We start from the raw sequence: 21,712 nt of genomic DNA, 5'->3' as shown, positions 1-21,712 counted from the left end.
AGATGCTTTAGAACCAAGACGCCCCAACTCTAGGTAGTTTCCTGTATCTGTGTCACTGCCACGCCTCTTTAGGAGACTAGCGGCAGGTCCTGAGTGTAATGATTCCAACGGGAGAAGTGAACACATATTGTGAGCGATCCTTTCGTCCCCATAGTCACCAAAGTAGATATTGGACCAATTTCACACAAGCTACATATCTCCAGAACATTCTGACACTAAAATGGCATTTTCAGACGGACACATCAGGAGAAAGTTACTTAGTTTGAGACCTGTTTCTGTCTAAGCACCAAACTCTCGCGAGATTTGGCAACACAGAGAAGCTAACGTCAGCTAACGTTCCTGAACGCCCTAACAAAACTAATCTCTGTGATGCTAAATAGGTCTTTTAGCTTTGTAAATATGTAATGTTAGCAAAAGAACATATTAATAAATTATTCAAATATAACTTTTCATTCATATGACGTTCACTACACGTTCAAACGAGGCCACGCCTCTTTAGGAGACAGGAAGTGTGTACCGTTTCATACCATTGGTGCTGCTTGAAATACGCTATCTTTAGTATAGAGGATCTTTGATCGTGTGTACACTCAAATTAGCTGTGCATTGTGGGTATTTTATAGTGACTATATAGTGAATGAAATTTACCTACGGAGAATTCGAACATCACTACAAAATGGCAAACACACTACATGGTGCACTATTTCTGTGATAGGGAACGATTTCGAACACAGCTAGAGTGTGTTCCTTTTAGTGGTTCAGTGCATGCATACACCCGTGCAACAAAGAGGGGAGAGGAAGAGCTGCAGGAAGAGGTCTCACTCTACTTTAAATCCTTGCGTTTCTTTGCTTTCTACCCACTGCAGCTTTATAGCTGATAAAACAGCGGTCCCCAAGGTGCAGAAACGTATTGGTTCCTTCGCCTCATCTGTTAAATTTATCTCTGAAATGCATGTGTCACTTTTGACCAGGCGCTATCTCTTGACAAGTAAATTGTTTCATTTGCTCATGTTTTTTCTTTTTCCCAGCTGAGGAATATTACTGACCTCAGGCCTGTTGTGTATTAGGCAGAGATGGAGATGATAATTCATCCTTTAATTTCATCCCATATTGTAACTCCCTCTTCACCTGTTTTAGCAAGCCATCCCTAATCTTGATCCCTTTAAACTGGCTCCACATCTAATTCAGAATCCTATTGAAAACCAGTTTTAGAGCTCTGCATGGTCTGGCACCTACCACAAGTCTCTCAGGTCCTATGATCAGGGTGCTTGTTCCTCGATCCAGACTTAAGGAGACTGTACTTTTGAAGTCGTGGCTCCTTTGGGACTCTCTTGAACTTAAGATCTATGGACACCTTTAAAAAGCAACTCAAGACCCACCTGTTTAGATTTCATTTATTTCTTATTTATTACTTTCTGACTGTGTCTCTATTTTTCGTCTTTTTTTAAATCTTTTATTGTGAAGCAATTCATTATTGAGGAAAGTGCTACATAAATAAACTTTACTGTTGCATGGAGCTGTCCCAAATCAGGCCTATTATTGAAAAAGTTTGCCTTGGTTTTTGCACAAAAGTTGATGCACCATTTCGATTTGTTATCTTACTTTTAACAACCACAGTCTATAAAAACAAATCAGTTTGAATGCTGAATTTAATTAAGTAAAAAAAAAAAATGCTTTAAAATGTTGGATTTCGACACAAAATACTGTCGACTGACTGCTTTCATCTCTAAACTGGTGTGTAAGTCAAAGTGATGTGATGGAGAGGACCTGCTTCAGTTGGCTTAACGTGTACTGCAGTGAAGCTTAACCAATGCAAGCGTTAAATAACTCTGGTGTCATCGGTCAGCGGATCACTGGATCATGAAGGACACCTATAGTTAGTCTCCTATATGCTTTAACTTTAAAGCAACAATATATGCATTTCAACATTTCCAAAGAGTCACAGTATACATCACCACAGATGAGCTGTGATTGCATCAAAAGGACTTATTAAAGACAATTCAGTGTAATGTAACGTTAGAATATACAGTAGGTCTAACAGACTCAAGGACCTTTTATGTCCTATTCAAAAAGCCCTCCATAATCATCCTTGAGGGTATTTTGTTCTCCTTGAACATCTGAATCTCAAGTTGCACTTGCCTTAAATAGCCGTTCTTCAATCTCTGCCTCTCTTTCTGACTTAACTTCTCTCTGCCAAATTAAAGTCTCAAAGAATGTTTATTGTTGTCGCCAAGGTTATGGCAGCCCGGGCAATTTGTGCTGCAAGAAAACGAGCGCAGAATTAAAAAATAGGGACGGCTGTATACAGACGAATGAATGGAAAGTAAAAAGCTGCTTAAATGCATAATTTAAGACTGATGCTTATAATATCCATTTTGGGTCTGCCTTGTCATTTGGAATCAAAGGAAGGAGGATAAAGGACATAGTCGTCCATCGTTGTTTTACGATACTAATTATACTGTTTATTTATTCCACAACACGTGAAATATATGGCAAATAAGCATGCATGTGTGTGTATAGTCATGTTTGTGGGTTAGGGAGTTTGTATTGTACCTCTCCAGAAATTCATAAGGTCAGCGACCTCCTTCTACTGCCTTTGACGGTGTTTCTCACATTGCTGCAGAGGTTTTGGGTCCCATATAAAATACTCCCTGTTGACAGCTACGGCTTCTGGAGAACAAATGGGATTGTCAGAGCCTAATGGAACGCAAGGCTGCTGCTGCTGCTGCTTTGCTCTCATTTTTATTTCTGAGTTTTTTTTCTATCTCATCATTTTCAGAAATGGACTGTACAAAGTTATTGGGGTTGGGATCTTATTTAACTTAAACTTTCACCCTCTTCAGGGTTATGGATAGTTGGTTTGGACATGAAAAAATGTTGCAACACAATTTCCACCAGTTTCTCTACTCAACCCTGATTTCAAGCTTCATATTTTAATATATAGTTCAATATTTATTTTTAACAATTATTTATTTATGAGAACAATGCACATTAATGAATAGCCTACATCTTCAGTGTTTGGGCTGGACTACAAACAAGGAAATAAAGCCCTAATGCAGAGACATGATTGTTTTCCTCTGCATCTGATCCAGGGTATATACAGAAATCCTAGAGACAAATTCAATACCTTTTAATACCATTTTTAATACCATCTCAATATTTTTTAAAACCAACACGCCATTAAGTTGCAGGTTTATACGGCAACACGTTTTCTAACCATTAAACAGAGTTTGAGATTTATAAAAAAAAAAAAAACACCCTCTAGGCCAATAGAACAACGCAGATAGGGAAAGTCAACACAATAGATTAGACTCACTGACTTTCTTGCAACCCTAACCCATCTTGCATTCATTTCACCTTTAGAATAAAATTAATAGATTAAATAAAATGATAAATTAAAGCAGTTCAAAGAAACAAGCATTCACTGATGCCATTATAACCACTTCAAACTAAGTGAACCTTCTTCTGTATGTACAGACACGCAAATGAGTACACATAGAAAATACTCCATGAGGCAAGTGAAATACAAGAAAACAGACATACACAGACATGCATGCCATTCTAACCATTTGAAACTAAGTGAACCTGTGATCTCATGGGAAGTGCTTCAATTGAATTGCTTTTTATTCCCCACTAGGGGTGCATACTGCTCAAACCAACATGAAAGACGTAGCTAGTAATGTCCACTCAGCGTTTTGTTTTGTTGTTAAACTGTGTGTAAAATGAGCGGTGACGTTAATCACCTATTTGCTGGATGGTTAAGCTAACGGTCGGTAGCTAACATTAGCAGATAAGCCCGTTGACAGCGACGTTATTGTTCATATTTTGGCACAATCTATGTTTCTGACCGTAGTAGTAGAGGTCATAGTGACTGAAAGTGTAGCTAATGTGAGATGCTAAAAAGAATCTACACGCTGTTTTCAGGTAACGTTACTTTTTGACGTTCAACAACCCCGCTACTGAAAACCATTCTAGAGGAAACACTGTCAGCCATCACAGCATCTACATTGAGAGCTAGGAGGACATAGTAGAGCTTTTCAGAACTTGTTCAAATAAATTATTTATGTAAAAGCAATGACACTTCCACACTGTTAAGAGAACGCACAAAACCACCTTGCACACTGAGACCACTATGTCCTTAATCAATCTGAATAACCTATCACTTCTACTGTCCCTATACAATATTTTCTTACCAGCGGAGATGCCACCTGCTTGCCCTGGAGGAATGTTTGCACTATAGGCCTACTCTTCATCTGTGTGATGCACCACTCAGGATCTCGGTTCATCTTTGTGGGATACAAACAACTTGAAAACAAAGCAGAGCTTCTGCTGTTGGCTAACAGCGGTCTTTGGAATCGGCTTTGGCCGCGACTCTGGAAGACTTGGAGTTGAGCTTTTCTTTGTGAAAAGAACAAAGAACGGCACAGAAATCATTCTTAAAAAAGGAAGATGTGTTCGGAGTTTTGCCGACCCGATACGCAAAAGTTTAATCTATCAACTAGCTCCGCTATCTTCTTCGTTGCTCTGCCTGGTTGTAGCGTGCAGAGGGAATTTTAAAGACAACCGTTTATCCCGCCCCTCAGATTGAGCCCTGTCAATGGTGTGAACCCAGACCCAACACCTTGATGTGGGTCTGGATTGTCAGGCTAAAATAGGCTATCACCCGATGCGGGATAGGATATAATATCACACAAACTTTACAAAATTAACTTAAATACACATAATAAAACAAATGGACAACTCATAGTTTGCAAAAAGTAATTCAAAAATTAATACCTCGTAAAATGGCGATTAATACCATTTAATAGGCTACCTTTTAATGGCCTTAATTTTTACTAATTTGATTTACTACCTTTTAATACTTTTTAAAACCCCGCGGACACCCTGTGATCTGATGTCAATGCATCTATTCAACCCTCCTCTGCTCTCCCAAAAAGAATCTGATTACCGTCCCTTCAGCAACAACAAAAATACCCACAGTAACTCAGAGGCCACTTTCCTTTCTAACAATGTCTGTGCAGTCCACTAAAGAGATTTAACATGTCAGCTTTTTTCTGTCTGAGTTAAACACGAAACATATCAGAGCACTTTCAGCCACTGCTGCATCACTCCATCAAATTGTCAGTCAGTGGTGATTAGCATCAGTCAGTTTGTTAATGTTCCGGCTCCGGGGCCAAATTAGTTAATCAGTTGGCAGGTTTCCTTGAAGGCTGGACTTTTTGTTAATGGCTCTGGACCGCTTTTACCCCTCATGGTGTCTTCCTTCTGCTCCTCAAAGCTCTGCAGCTCCTGCCAAGGTTTCAAGTGACAGTCATTTTGTCACTCTCTTCCTTCCTTGTTCCACTTGTTGGAGGGGAGGATGAAGTCACTGACAGTGGTAGTGTGTGAGTGTGTGTGTGTGTGTGAGTGTGTGTGTGTGTGTTGGGGGGTGGGGTGTTGCAGTGATAAAAAGGGATGAAGAAGGAAATGCAGGCAGATCCACAGACAAGGAGGGAGGAAGACGCTGTCAGAGGAATCGCTATAAACAGACAAAGACATGCCTGAGCCCCAGAAGCCAGGTAAGATGGTCCAGCCTGTAGGATTATAACCAAAAACCCACTGAGCAAAAAACAAAAGTGGAAGCTGTGAAAAGTTCGGTTGAGTCAAAAAGAAAACAAAGCAATTTGAATCCATCATTTATTCTTGATAAGAAATGCTTGAAATGTAGACAAATGAGACTGAAATTGCATCATGATGCTTTAAACAAGTTTTTATAAGATCATTAGAAATTATTTAGTCTATAGTTCACTAATACAGACATAAAACCAAGATGCCATTTGACTTTTATTACCTCTACTATAGTCAAGATATGTCTTATCTAAAATTCATTAGTTGGCATGTGAATCAAAGCTGTCAAGCATGAGCGTTACTCTGTGGTATGAGTTTTAGCTTTCAGTAGTTAGTGACAAGCTCATGTCTTCGTAAACTCACCTTCAGAGTATCTATGTTGCTCAAGTTGTCTTTTAGGGGGACAAACTCTCAAGCTGCTTTTCAAGTAACGAAGACATAAATGCAAAAGGATGAAAGCAGCGTGTAAACAAAAGAATATTTATTTATAACGTTAAGAGAGTAAAAAGATGATGTGATTGGTTTTAGTATTTACTCTGTATTTGTTTCATTTAATTAAACATTCATCAAAAAGTATGGATCGCTCGAAAAGGTATATTATAGTCACTAATGGTAACAATAATGGATCCTTTAGGCTCATATAGGGACAAATGTGTTGTGTGAGGGGGAATCCTCTCAGGTCCTCGTGGTTCATTAAGCTGAGGAAAGCAGGAATGGTGAAGGGGCAAAAGTCGTCATGCCTACTGTAATGTCTGACGTAAGGTTAGGGTTATAACTGAAGAAATTAATTAGCTGTATGTGATTAAGTTTTATACAGAAACCTATTATTTGTATTAATATCTTGTACAAAGGCCTGAACAAGTATGAATAACCCAATGCTGCAAAAAGAACCCAATGACCCAACAGTTGCAAAATGTGTTGTGCAGAAAAAGCCATATTGCTGATTTATGCATGTAGTTTTTAGTTTCCTGTTGACCTAAAGTGATGAAACAGTTCAATTGAATGAAATTGGAGGATTCCAATTTGATAAAATGAAAAACAGGGGTATACAGTATACAGTTTCGTCACTAATATGCCCTGTCATTGCACTGTAAACTACACGTGAGAGTCCATCAGCATAGCATAATAACCTAACCATATACTGTACATGCCATTAATACAACACCGTAATATGTGGCATTAAACTGTACAGGCTGTAGTGCATGTCGTAATGTTTGTGTCAGTCTGAAATATGCTCTGCTGCCTTTGTCAACGCTGACCTCAAAGCACCGTAAATCAGCTGTTCGCTTGAAACCCGAGAAACAAATGCATGCATGAGGAGAGGTGGGAATGAAGGCAGAGACGAGGTAACAGATAAAAGTGGAGAGATGAGCAGCATGATTTGTTAGAGGGACCTCTGCCAAGTCAGGTGTAACTACCTTGCGTCGTATCTCTGCACCTCAGACACCTAATCTATCTGACCCCGATTGCCTCCCTCATTCTGTTACGCTGTCTCCTCCGCTGGCATCCATCTCCTCTTGCCAATCTGCAGGAAGTTTACCGTATCACTGTTATTGTGTGGAAAAAGTCAGAACCTTTTTTTTTTCTTGTGGATTTCGGTCGAGGTGTCACATTCTCTGTCATGGGCTGAAAGGAATGCAGTGATCTTTTTCTGCTTAGGGAGCAATTTCAAACTGTACCGGATAAAATCAAAAGTATATTTTGCTGAAAACAAAAAGGTGTCTTTCTTAGTTCCTTAAACCTTCACGTTGGAGACACACGTCATTGTTGACGTGTGATAAAAGACGTTCATTTGATAGACCTGAAATCTTTCCCCTCCAGAGCACTTTATACCCTTTGCCTTTTAATTCTCCATCATGCAGTAATTCCATCCCTACATTGCATTATATCTTACCAATGTGTCGCCAATCCAGCATCCTGACATCACACATATCATATTTCCAACAGCACATTAGTACCTTCTCTCAGGCTCCTCTTGTTCTTGTGTTTCCACCCATCCCAAATCGTTGCCCCTCTCTTGAACTTCATCACACTTTGGAGCCCCTCTGCCCCTGTCTATCAGCTGGTTACAGTCTCATGTGACTCCCCCCATGGCGTCTTGCTCTCCATGGTTAAGGACGCCCTGGGACGTGAGGATCAAGAAGAAGCACGCATCCCAAATAAACAGTCACAAGAATAGTTCTCAAGTGTAGGGGCTGTGGCCTTTTGGATCCACGAAGGAAAAGACGCCTCTGGGTATGAGGATGTGTGTCTACTTGGTTAGTGGCAAGTTGACCCAATAAAACAGGAAAAAAACAGCGCAGCAAAATCATTGTTTCTCACAACAGCTATGGATTATTGACTTGTTTCTTGTGATGAACCAGTGGGCTCTTTGGAACGAGCCAGATGCACAATAATTAGACCTCATGCACCAGTGTTGATGCTGATAGTTGCAGGGTGCCAGGGTGGGCGCTCGCTGGCGCTGCTCCATTGCTGAGCGTGTGCAGAAATAACAACCCAATTTTTAATTACCAGTAATACTGCTAGAGGCCAGCATCTCTATCCAAAACACACCGCCCTCCCTCACTCCCCTCTTAGGACGGGGCGGAGCAGGAGCCAGTTGCACAAAGACGGACTTTAACTATGGCTCAGATCAAACAGTGAGACTTAAGACGTTGCTTTAGACAACATGTTGGCAAACCACAAATTATGAGCCAGGTTTTTCTATTTTTTTTGTCGTTTGGTGCCGCTGGTCAGCAGGCAGTGATGGAAGTACTCAGATCCTTTACTTAAGTAAAGGTACTACCATGCTTTGAAAATACTCTACTACAAGTAAAAGTCCTGCAGTGAAAATGTTACTTAAGTAAAAGTGTGTAATTAGGAAAATGTAGTTAAAGTATATTATCACTAATTGTTACCATGAAAGCATGGCTCTTAGTTCTGAGGTTGACTAACTTCTAAGGCTTAAAATAAGTCAGTATTGTTTGTCTAGACCAGATATCTTCAACAGGGGGTCTGAGACCTCTAGGGGGTCTTCAGAGTTACTGCAGGGGGTCCACCAAGTGATGTTTTCTTTTTTAAATAATATTTTTTTTGTCAAAACTTAAAATATGTCTGAAAATATAGGCTACATAAACATAAGTCCAACATATTAATAGGAAAGCTAAATTGGCCAAATGTGATTTATTTTTATTTACACAGTATTGATGACAGGTTTACTAGCCTGTAGTTAAGGTAGTCATCCACAGATACAGTTAAGCTTCAAGGATTCACTGTGCTATATGTATGATTAACATTAAAACATGATATATAAATACATATGAATATGTCAATAATTATTATTTTAATAGCTTAGTATTGTAAGGCACCGTAAAAAGGTATGTATAGAGGCTTTAGGCCGCTCTACGCATTATTGTAGGCCCAGTTTAATATGTAACTCAATTTTATACAATATATGTAGTAGGGGGTCCCTGCTCAGTCTCTCTTTCAGGTAAAGGGTCCTTGGCCTAAAAAACGTTGACTAGACTAATCTAATGGTTCTAAGTTCTGAAAGTTAAGACTGAGGCTGGTTACAAAATATTTAAGACTGGTCTATAGTGTTAGACCAGTTTTTTCCCTTAGATTAGAATTCAGCACTGGGTTGCACCAGCACCAGCTGTGTAAGTTCAGCTAGTTTGAACGTAAGTTCAAACTGAGGTCGGAGTTTAAGCGCTACTAACATGTTCAGGGTTGCACCAGCTGAAATGGTTTCCATGGCGCATAGTTTTAGAAAAGGATGAGTGACCGGCTGTTTTGCGTTCTCCGGGATAGATTACACCCCTTGGATATCTATGATGATTTTGATTAATACATAGCTCGTTTCCACGAGCGGAGAGACAGAGGATTACTGACCTGCTGGCAGTTGACTTGGGTTAGATAACCTTCTAATTAACAACGTTCATCAATTTGAACAATCACCAATCAGAGACACCTGTGTCAGAGACACCTGCTGACCAGCTGCACCAAATGACAAAAAAGACAAAAACATGGCTCATGATTTGTGGTTTTCTAACAATGTTGTGGAGTGATCAGAAGGGAAAGAGTTTTTAGAGGCCACAGTAAGCTGTTAGAAATATACAGCAGTGGGGACATCGTCAGTCATTTGTCCAAAGATATTCTGTGTTCTGAGGAGTGTGAGGAGTTAACAGAAGTCCTGCTACGCGTCTGCACTGCTCTGAGATTTTATACTACCAGATTAGTTTTTGTATTGTCACAGTCTTCAATGAGTTTTACCAGTAAAATGTTCTTGTAAGTGTTGAATTCTTCCAAAAGGTCAACATTTTCTGCTGGAGTGAACAGGGCTGAGCGGCTTGACGCGGTTACTCCGTCAGCAATGTTTTTTAGTTTAAAAAGAGTCTTAATTTACACAGAATTTATGGCAAATTAGTCCCACATGACATCTAGAAGAACTAGACAGTTTCCAACAGATGAATCTGGACGTCTATCTGGAGTGAATCTATCTCTGTGACACACTATACTGTAGACCCGTCTAAAATATGTTTGTAAAACTGAGCCCGCTGTGAAACATCTACGAGTCCATCATCTTGTTTTTGGGGAGTAGCTGTTGTTCAGTGGAAGGTTAAACCTCTTGTCCTGCTGCAGGCTAGAAAGAGACATCCTATAACCCCCCCAAAACCACCATCTCACAACTGGTCCAGTGTTGCATTACCTTATATCGAGGCTATCATCAAGTTCCCACAGGTACAGTATGCACCCGCTACTTGATGGATTACAGACAGATGCAGAGTCAAGCAACTGCGCCATGAGGTCCCACAAAGAGAGGGGTGAAAAGTGAGCCCTGATATATCATTAACAAAGTCTCTCTAAACACAGCCCAAGTAGCATGTTGTGCAGCAGATACACAGCCAGAGTGAATTCCTTATTCCAAAAGCTTCCTCTGTGATTTGAGAGAGGCCTTGGCCTATTTGGAGTGCAGGCTGTGTTAATGCAAGTTGGAAGACTGAAAGCTGAAGTGAATGACAGCTTAATACGGTATTTAAAGCCGCCTTTGTTTACCGAACACCACAGTTTCCTCATCCCTAAATTAGAGTTGCATTTAGCAATTGTTTTTTCTCATGTTGAGACTGCTCTGTTCACATAATAACAATTCATTCAAATCGCCAGGAAAGTTTACAGCAGTGCCATAAAATCTAATTTTCAGTTTGGCAACCCTTTTACCAACCCTATTAACTAATCCTTTTCTTTTCTCCTCCCTGGTTCATCCATAAATCTTCCTCCAGAGAGACATCACTGGTGGAATCCAAACAAGCCATAATTCTTATCATCATCACTATAACTAGTGTTATATACAGCCGTCCAATCCCTCACATTCCCTCCACGGGCGCACGTGTCTAATCCCTCAGTCCTCAGCCACAACAGGCTTATTGCATGACAGTAACAGCATGTATACATTAAATAACAGCAATGTCAACACCTTTAAAGGTTTATCAACTTGTCTCAGTGGGACAAACATTATTAATGACCTTTTTCTTTGAGGGGTATATCTGCAGAGCTCAGTGTATTCTTCTGAGATCAACATGAAACAGAGTAGTATAATGTCATATATGTTTTGGATTCTATCCCTCCTGCAACAATAAAATAAACACAAAATAAAGATATCAGTTCTATGAAAAAGACAGCAGAACAATCATCTGAAGACTGAATCTCCAATTAATCTTGGCAGTTTGGTGTCCTTCAGTGTAAGGACTGCAACAAACACATTTTTCTATTATTAATTCTTAAATCTGCCGATTATGTTCTGGATTAATTGATGTATCGTTTGGTCTACAAAATGTCTTCAGAATGCTTGTTATGTTTGACCAACAGTCTAGTCTAGTCAGAGTCTACAGATACTCAGTTTGCTACCATAGAAGGCTCGAAGAAACAGCAAATAGTCAAATGTTTCACATTTGGAGGAAGACTGAAGAAATTCAAAGCATTTTCATAAACAGCAATTATGATACGAGCTTGTTTGTCTGACAGTTCCTCACATTTTATCTTCTCAACCAAATAAATCCTTCAAAAAAGTGGTCTAGAATGACAAATTTCACCAGTCATTGCAGCTTTTTAAGCTGTCATTTGTCATGAAAGAAATTATAATTATAAACTGTATAAACAATATCTCTGTTAGTTCTATTGTCAATAAAAAAAATGTTTAATCCACACAGGATAGAATAGACAATTTGGATCAGAGTGTTCTACATTTGTCCAGCTTAACCAACAAGTTTTAATGGAGATTGGGAAAGGAAAAATATTACGTGTCCCCCCCTTTATCATCCAACTATGCAAACACTTCTCCTGTTCCATTCCTGGTCAGTGTGTTTAAAACCGGGAGCTCTTACACTGTAAGCAGCTCACTGACACTTTTACTTGCAGGTGGTTATTATTTTTGATGTTTAACAGGAATTACTGAAATATCTGGTTTTACAAAACCATTACGAATCTGCATGTCAAGCTATATTTAATCGTGACTCTGAATGTATCCCCTTACCTCCTCCTCCTGCAGGCAGTGACATGATGTAAGTCAGATCATCAAGACTGTCAAATTAACTTGGCAAATGATTGAGTGATAGAGAGGGCAGAGGCTTAAGTGTACCCGATTTTGCCGACAGCACCTCTCTTCATCCTCATCATAAAATGGTGAAACTCCATCAGTCACGCATGCCCCCCGCATGGATGCCAGCCAAGTGCCAATAATACCATTGATACTCATCCACACACTCTGGCTTATAAATAGATTGTTTGAATATTAATCTTCTTTTTATGCTCCACTGCCAATATTCCCCATTTTGATGTATATTTAAATATTATGCAAATACAAAAACACATCTCAGTCATCGCGTGGTTTAAGTACAGTAGCAGCAGCAGCAGCTTGGCCACACGTGATCATGGGGTATAATAATAAAATGAGTTGCTTTGAAAGTGGGATTAAGGTGCTTTTAAGGCATTGAGGGATTCCCTGTTGAATAGCGCTGCTAAATGTGCGTCGAAATTGGAGCGGATGTTTTGTTAGTTAAAATATCACTCAGAAGCAGAGCTGCTCTTAATGCGGAGCAATCTGATTGGTTGAGTTCAATCTAAGTAGGTGGAGACAGTTTTCAGCTCTGAAGTTCATTATTAAGTTTGAAATCAAATTCTGAAATCTAACCAGTTAATGGCTAAATTATGTGTACCAAGACAGCTAGGCTGAAAGGGGCTTTCCAGCAATTTAGTATTGTACTTCCATAAAATTTGGGGACTCGTAAGAGATAGAAATATTAAAACCAACACAGTCCAAATTGCTGGACCTTACACCTCCCACAATGCAACTTGATAGCAGGCTTCAACCTAAGATGATCCTGATGATACCATTGGGGTTATTTTTACTAACTTTTGAATGCTTGCTCCAGAGAAATCAAAGCTATTTTACAACCATTTTATACGAGCTGTTAATCTTGATTTGTGGAGTGCCCCTTTAAAAATAATCCTCTCTTACAATTTATTCTTTTTCACTGGGCTTCAGTTTACTTTAATGTGAAAAAGAAAAAGAGCAGCTGGATATCAATTCTCAAAAGCTGATTCTGTGTCTTGGTGGAAAACCGTCTTGGAGAGAACATAAGCGCGGACCGACGTGTATGTAAGATGGTTTCAGCTTGATGTTGTGTGATCAGTCAAGATGCACAGATGTTCTTGCGTGGTTGAAAAAGACAAACCTTTTTTTCTGATATACCTCGGGGCTTCTCTTCATTCGGCTTTTCTGAGTCGCCATCTGCCGACAAATAAACTTTTAGCATCTAAAGGAAATATTAATATTGGTTCTTTGGCTCTGCACTTTGAGGTTTACCTCAAACATTTTGCCTCCGGAGCAGATCGGACTTCTAGAAGTAACTTCAAACTGCGACCTGCTACTTGTTGGGTCTGCATGTATACAGCTACACATGGTAACATGAGCTTATAGTTTCACCTGTGACTGTCACACTTCAGTTCAGTTTAGAGTGGTGCAACTGGGTTGCTGTGTAAAATGGCACCCTGCGGGCTGCATTAACAGAGTGTGAGCCGTGCGAATATGTTACCACCAATTGGCGTTGTGCTCAGCCAGAGAGGAGGCCGCGCTGGCCCCACTCTCTAGTTAACACATCTGCTGCTGCCATAGCTTACGGTTGTAGACATGCTTAAGTGACTTAATTTATTCAGCAGTACTCCAACATCAAGCTCCATCAGAAACAAAACCACTTAAGTGGTGCATTCCTCAGCAGCAGCATTATATGTCCTTTAAAGACACAGGTGCTCGGTTTCAAAACACACATTCAAACAAATGCATATGCGGATATTGTGCCCTTTTTTTGGCCTCATTCAGCGATAAGAGAGAAAGATTTCAGGTTTCTAATGTTTGGCTTGGCCTGACTCCTTTGGCTTAACCGACTGAACAAGCAGGAGACGTATGCAGCAAAGGAAGACTGGGAAATGTCAAGAGAGATTAACGAAGCACATTCCACAGAGGTTACCCTTCAAAAGCAAACTGGAGAGAGAGCAAGAGAGGGAGAGAGAGGGAGAGAGGGAGAGAGGGAGAGAGGGAGAGACTGTGGAGACGATGAGCACACAAATGTAAATCTACTCTTTGTTTTTCAGTATTTGTGTTGCGGATGTTTGTTTTCCGGTAAAATAGTCCAAAAGAAACATGATACAGGTTGTCGGTTCTCATTGTAATAATCTCTGGCATGTTAATTCACAAATGAAAACAACAAAATATTTTATCAGATGTGCCTTTTGTTTAGACGGCGACGGCGTTTTTGGGGCTTAAAAACGAAAAAACAGTGAAACCACCCTCCATAGTTGAAATCTTAAAAATGCTCCACCGTCGCGTTCCCGTCTAAAGGGTAACAACGCAAAAGTCTGCTCCGATCTGCTCACGGTGGCACCCCATATTTCTTTACATAAATTAAAATATAGAGTGATTACTTGCCCATTGGCCACTCCGCCGTTGGGTATCCATGGCCTGCCTATACTTGGTCAGATGGCTTTCAGCTTTGATGATATCTGACGTTTACAGATAGCGTCTTTCTCATGTGGATATGACGTCCCTCCAGGTACAGGTTACTGCTGAAGAAATTCGGTCCATATGTCTATATATTTTGACTGGGAGGACTCCCAGTCCACACCCTGTTGTGGCTTTGTGGCTTTATAATCTAAGGTTGTTTGGAGCATTAACTCCACCTCCTCCTCTGTCCAGACAAAATTGTCAGCTTTTTTTGTTCGCTTCGCCATGTTTTGGTTTCACTTTTGCGTTTTCTCTTCAGATCATTTCGGTCTAAACACAGCCGAAATGTCTGTTGAGCTGTACAGTATATAATATGATGTGTATATGATTATAACATGATAGAAGAAATCATGATAAATGAAAGTTGGCTGGAGAGACTTTGTGTCTGGTACTGACAGATGCATTTTGGGAAGTAATGAAGACTGAACAGCACTTAAATATGTTGGTTTTGGGGTGATGGGTTTTTATGTGGTAGGCCACAGTTGGAAGTAACTTCAATCTATTTCCATATATTTGACAGTTACACACTATAATTAGAAAACATTTTAGAAAATCTGGTTAGAATGAAAAATGCATTCTGTCAAACACCATTATGGCATCATAAATAATGGAGGATATGTTGGTTTCCAAGTGTACCAACTATAATAACAGCTCAGCGAATGTCAGGGATTCCTAAAGCGGCTATACTAAATATTTTTATATCAACGCAGCTTTGTATAAGGTCTTTCAGCTAAAGGTCAGAAACAAATCCTCAACCCAGGCAGTGTTTTAAAAACCAACACATTGTTATTATTTCACAAAAGAAAATTCCCCCTATGTCTCTACTTCGGTATTTTTACTTTATCTTAATCAGTTTATGGCCGGAGTCATGTTGCAAGGCATTAAAACCCTCAAGTTTAAAATGATATTAGTGATAAGCTTTTGGAAATAAAAACGGTCTATAATTACGATGCAGAGAGCATCAAGTAATATATGTATTTAAAGGCAGTATCGACAGTGGCGGGGTCAGCGAAAACTGAGTAAATAAAATCATCTCACATATTTGTTAAATATAAACGGTCTCATCTTGCCCACTTAAGAACCCAATCCTCAGGCTCTTAACGTGAGACCTCACACCATCCTTGACCCGTTTTGGCCTGGCTCATTCTTCTTCTGTCTCCCCTTTTTAGTTCCCACCTCTTGGCTCACCATCTTGCTTAACTCCTTTTTTTTTTTTCTTTCTTCTCTTCAGAAGTAAGTGGAATCAGATTAAAGTAGGACAAAGAAGCGGTGGGTCTAAAAAGTGCTGAGAGTAGGGATTTGCATTAAGTGAAAAGGAAGAAGGAATGGAGACTGCAAGAGATATTATCCATTTAACAGATACCTAGAAGACAGGGAGACAGACGTCTGAAGAGTAAAATGATCTAGGCCAGTGAGGACCGTCGATGAAGCGTGGACAGTAAGAAGAAAGGAGATGGATCCGCTCAGACGCCGTGTTCATCAGCTGTGCATTACCTTCAGCATTAGCGCCAAGGGTTGAAGGGCCACAGTTGTCCTGGTTGTGACTTAACGGCTGCTTACGGCTTTTCTTACAAAGCAGGACAGACAGACAGGCCTGTGATAGAGGAAGACTTTAGAGAGAGGACCTCATAAAGTGGGCTGAAGGAGAAGCAGGTCACTTGTGGATAATTACAGGAAAAAATACATTTTTGAAATACATCTTATCGACCTATCAAGTGGAGCTTCAGTAGAGAACAACCTTCACTAATTGAGATGCTGTAGATTTGCCCTATCTGCCCAAATTAAAAATCAGCGTCGAGTATAGAACTGATGAAACTTAATACAAAACTTTCAGCCCTTTTGTGATCCAGATCATAACTTTCTATCATTTCCTTTTCTATTGGTCCATCACTTTGGTCCAACTTACTTAATTATCTTGACAACTATTGGGTGGATCGTGATGAAGTTTTCTACACACATTCATGTTCCCCAGGGGATGAATCCTACAGACTTTGGGGATCCCACGACCTGTACTCTAGCACCACCAGCAGGTTAACTTTGTGATTCTGAGTGAAATATCGTGCAGAAATTTGGATGGATTGGCATGTAATTCGGTACAGATATCCATTGTTAGCATACTAACATACCCAGCGTATCCTCATATGACATCTTACGAAAAGTTATGCACAATTTTCCATGCATTACTGTATCCTACAAATGCACAGCAACATGAGGGATCAGGGTGCCTTCGCAAGCCCCTACAGTGCAGAACCCGTTTAGGCAACAAAACTAGTTGTTTACGTTTTGGAAAAGATTGTGGTTTGGGTTCAAGTAAGTACGTTTGTTAACTCACGTAAGTTAAGTAGGGTACATAAGTTAAGTAGGGTACGTAAGTTAAGTAGGGTACGTAAGTTAAGTAGGGTTTTTTAACTCTTATCCCTTTCCATCCTTTTTTGTAAATACAAGTGTTTTGTGTGCATTTGACATCACATCTCGTCCTTGTTATTTCTGGATATTTAAATTCTTTGAAATGCCAACATAAAATGTGCTTTGAACGACTTTAAATATTTTCTCTGTGTGGTATTTTTGATGTTGCTTATTAATTTGCATTTTATTTTCTCTTGTCATCTGCATAAAATCTTTCACCTGGGACATACAGAACCTCATGCTGTAAACTATTTAAACCAGAAAAAATACACAAGACTGTGCAGTGGAAATCTTATAAATTAGATATGAAAGGATGATCCTGATAACATCTATAAAATCCATGTGTTATCATCTGCAGAGGAGGTAGCAGCAACATTGACGTTTTAAAAAGTATTTTGTGGAAACTCAATTTATTGCACACAAAATATTGCTGGAAGTACTGCACAGTGATTGCCGAGAATCTCACTTTATTTATCTTACCTCTTTACAGTGAGACAGCACTCCGAGGCATGGTAGAAAGATCTTGCATCTTATGTTTGTGATTTTTTTCTCATCATATATTTTATTATTTTTAAGTTAGGATGTAAAGAAAAAGGTTGTCAGTTAGAATATGAATTAAGCTTTTTTACCATCTCTCAGAAATTAGCACATCTAATCTCCTATTAACTCTTTAAGGTGTTTTTCCAGTGTATCGTGTGAACAAAATATATGTTTTATTCATGTATTGTTTAGGAGAGCTTGCACTGGTTTTTGAGACTGCAGGATTTTGGCATCAGACACAGTGACCGCTTAAATCAGCACTGTTAAAATAGTTTAAAATATCACACACCACATACACCATTCCTAAGGTTGAAGACAGTCAAATAAGAGTTTCTGAGCGTCAATAACTTTCTCTCAAATCTTGACACTGAGAAACCAAAACTCTCATCTGAGATCTTATATTGATGTGCAGCCGCTCCACTGAAAATAAATGAGGCCCTGACTGGGTATTCATGACAATTGGGACTTTTACATCGAAAAAGCTTTATAGAACCAGTTTGTGACATTAGTTTAACAGCCCAGTTGTCTTAGAGTGAGGGTTGTTTTCAGTGGAGGGGTGGGATCGATGCTTCAGCAGGAACCTAAAGAAAGTTTTTACTGCCTGGTGCGTCACGGATCCCCTCTTGAAGTGCTGACAGAGGCATTAAAAGATTACGCCCTGAAAAGCAAACCTTATCCAAAATAGAAGTGTTGCCCCCCCGACCCCCCCCCCCCGCCAGTATGCCAGACAGTGTGCCAGCCTGGAACCCATGCAGAGTGCCAAGGCCGGGCCTTGATATCTTAGACCCACTGTTAAGTAGTCTCATGGGACACTTGCTCTGCAGTTGTGGCTTGTTGTCTGTGGTTTGGAGAGATGATAGCTAAAAAATGATGTCCTTCGTCATTTATGTGGCTCAGCCCTTTGATGTACGTTTTGCTTTCCTCTACAGAATATCCCAAAAAAGGGAGGGATAAAGGCACTAAAACCTTCTTCAACATTTAAACAGTGATAGAGGAAGACTAAAGAGGTCACAGACCTGTGAAATTATTGAATTAGATGGTTAAGATGTAAATGCTGCCAAAGTTGAATTATTGCTCAACAGCTGTGTGCTTTAGTTTGTCTGGCAGACAGAAAGTCATGCCTAATCTACCATCTCATTAGACACCCTTGAGCTTCTAAAGTAACCTAGATCTGGGATCCTGGAACTTTGATGTACTTATCCTATCAAAAGCATTTTTGTCTTGAGGCCGCCCCTTTCAGAATTTTTTAAGCCCAATTATTCCTCATGATCTCTGAAAAACGTACTTATATTTATCTCAGCCTCACTGTTTCTGTAAACCTTGCCTCATTTGAATCATGCACTATTCCCCTGCTGAAATCCAGTATTCTCTCTTTTGCCAGAGGCAAACCCTACAGAAATCAAGAAGAGATGCATAAAGCAAGGTTGCCTTAATGTAGTTTTCCTGTGCGGGTACTTGTCAATGTGTGTTTATGTTACTGAAATGAATCTGTTCATTATAAAGTGTATATTTTGTGCAGTTATGTATTTTGTACAGTTTTGTATATTTGTTAAGGTGCCGGATTTCTATTTCTATATGTTGTGTGCTTTCTCAGATTATATATATATATATATATATATATATGCATAGTAATGCAGATAAAGAGTGATGAACAAGTGCCCTCAGTTATGTATAGAAATTATTATTAGTTATTGTCTCCTGAGGATTCAGATCACAAGATGCGGCTCTTCAAACAGTTTACCAAGTCTCAGCTCTGGAAGCCGTGACTATCCAAACACTGCTGCTGGTGTTGTATGATATGAAATAATGAGGATGTACATATTATTTTACATAATTGTTGTTTAATTGCAGCAGCCAAGGGCGATAAGGCTGCAGCAGCACCTGCTGGTAAGTGCCTTCATGACATCTAATCTGAGCCCACAAACTGTGCTCCAGAAATCCAATTTAATCCTGATTTAAGCATAGAATAATCAACTATTATACAGTTGAACTAGAATAACCACTGAAATACTAATACTTTAATACAAGCTTCTTATAAAGAGTGTTTAATGTTCTAATAAATGGTTCTTCTCTCTCTCTTTTTCAGACAAAAAGGGTAAGGAAAATACTGCATTCAGTGTTTGTATGTCTGTGTGTTTGTGACTGTATCACAGACATCATCCTCATCATCATCATCATTATCATCACTGTCATTATCATCCTCATCGACAAAATAATGTGTTTCCCTTCATTCAGAGAAGCCAGTGGAAGAGAAGGGTAAGATTTGATGAAAAATACACACAGAAGCAGTAAACTTCTGTGGTGATGGGACTGAGTGTGGGGATATGAATGATGCTACACACACACACACACACACACACACACACACACACACACACACACACACACACACACACACACACACACACACACACACACACACACACACACACACACACACACACAGAGTATTTCTCCAATATTCTTTTATCAGCGCTGAGGACATGTTATGAGTTTATTTTAAGCACCAGAGATGATAATTAAATTAGGTGGTAGGAGCAAAATAGAAGGTGTTTAATTTATGGGTAAGCATCACACTGTATGCAAGTACATGTATGTATGTATGCACTGTATGATATATGATGTATGTGCATGTATTTGACTTTCCTATTTTAGCTTGAGTATACTTAAATCTTCACATACACACAGTCCATGCAAATACATTTTTCACATTTGTCCTTCAGCTCTCATTGTAAAAGTGTCTTGTTAGCAGTGTTAGCTTTCCGCATTTAAACCTTATGGCTGCTGACTACAGATCATGTTTTTTTGGCCAATTCTTAGTTACAACAAAGTGCAATTTAAAAAAGTTGCTCATCTCATTGAGACAGCGAGTTATGCACTTTATGCACATTACCCGCTTTATGACCAAAATTTAAGTTTGCATCGAGTGAAAAACTGTCTTTATTTAAATCCTTGTCTTGAAAGACGAATCTCTTAATCATGAAATAAAAATCTGACTAAATTTTTCATCTGAAACATCAGTAATAATTTAATTAAACTAAAAGAGATCTGTCTCATTTCCCTGTAATTAGTTAATCTGACGTGCCAGATGCTTTGTTAACACAGAACCTTCTGAGAAGCCGTCATTGGAAACTGTTTGGGAAAGGGCAGGCACTTTCAAAAAATACCTGCCAGGTGAATGGATAAACCATCTGTCTATCACATCCGCCATTGTTTTTTTTAACAGTCAGGCGTGGTAAACCATGCCCGTAGAAGACAGTAGTTCCTCACCGGACGCTGATTGGTGTGGTACGCTGGTTGTTCAGACAAAAATGCATTAGGTTGGAGCTTGACAAGATGGATTTTTGTATAATACGTGATCTTGTGATTCCCGCGTGATCTTGTGATATCGTGAGAATCCAGCAGCTGTGCAAGGTAAGTAATTAGTACCAAATTACATAGTTCTTTCCAGGACACTCCTAGGAAATTATGGTATTGAGAATTTACAGACCTGTAGAATGAACCAATCATTTAATAATGGGTCATTTTGATGATGTGGGACCATAGCAGCTCTAATGATATGGAGGACGGATGCTGCCAAAATGTATAAAACCAAATCCATACAGAAATAAATAAGTTTGGGAAATAAATAAGGGGAAAAATGCAAAGAGAAAATAATACATTAGTAAATACATTTAAAAATAAATTAATTTAAAAATAAATGTAAAATAAACAAAAGATAAATGCAAGATTAAATAACTACATTTTAAAACTTAATATCAATTAATGTCCCATTTTATCAAATAATTAATGACTACAATTTTTTTATATTATTTTTTGTCCATTTGATGGCATGTGAATCTTTTATTATTTATTTTTTTGTTAGCTTCTCTCCTCCACACAATGATCCTACATTCAACACAATGCCTGAAATACAGGAGAACTGACATGGGAGTACTGGCTAGTTTTTTGAGACATTCGCCAGAGATTTGTCGTTGTCTGGACCTTTGTTGTGTGATTTTAACTGCGGTCACTTCATAATCGGTGTGTCACTGAGTGTCAATATTTTCACAACCTGCAGTAGGTCGCACGATGATACTGTTTTGTATGTGTGAGAAAGAAGTCTGAGATAGATTCAGAATGGCAGAT

General features: G+C 39.2%; 1 protein-coding gene across 7 annotated transcripts in view; it reads left to right on the top strand.

Moving 5' to 3' along the window:
- The first annotated feature begins 5,404 nt into the window (after positions 1 to 5,404).
- The window catches only part of mybpc2a (myosin binding protein Ca), a 57,192-nt gene continuing 40,884 nt past the window's right edge, over positions 5,405 to 21,712 (top strand). For 3 of the 7 annotated variants that reach the window (XM_039825474.1, XM_039825472.1, XM_039825470.1), the window contains exons 1-4: positions 5,405 to 5,555; positions 19,436 to 19,471; positions 19,671 to 19,679; positions 19,820 to 19,840. In XM_039825474.1, coding sequence (XP_039681408.1) covers positions 5,534 to 5,555; positions 19,436 to 19,471; positions 19,671 to 19,679; positions 19,820 to 19,840 — 88 coding nt within the window. In that variant the 5' untranslated portion in view covers positions 5,405 to 5,533. The remainder of the gene's footprint in view (positions 5,556 to 19,435; positions 19,472 to 19,670; positions 19,680 to 19,819; positions 19,841 to 21,712) is intronic. The other 4 variants (XM_039825476.1, XM_039825475.1, XM_039825473.1 and 1 more) reach the window with 2 other exon arrangements.

This window comes from Perca fluviatilis, chromosome 15, assembly GCF_010015445.1.
Source record: "Perca fluviatilis chromosome 15, GENO_Pfluv_1.0, whole genome shotgun sequence".
Lineage (NCBI taxonomy): Eukaryota > Metazoa > Chordata > Actinopteri > Perciformes > Percidae > Perca > Perca fluviatilis.
The sequence above is the reverse complement of the archived record's forward strand: the minus strand, read 5'-3'. Positions and strand labels throughout refer to the sequence as shown.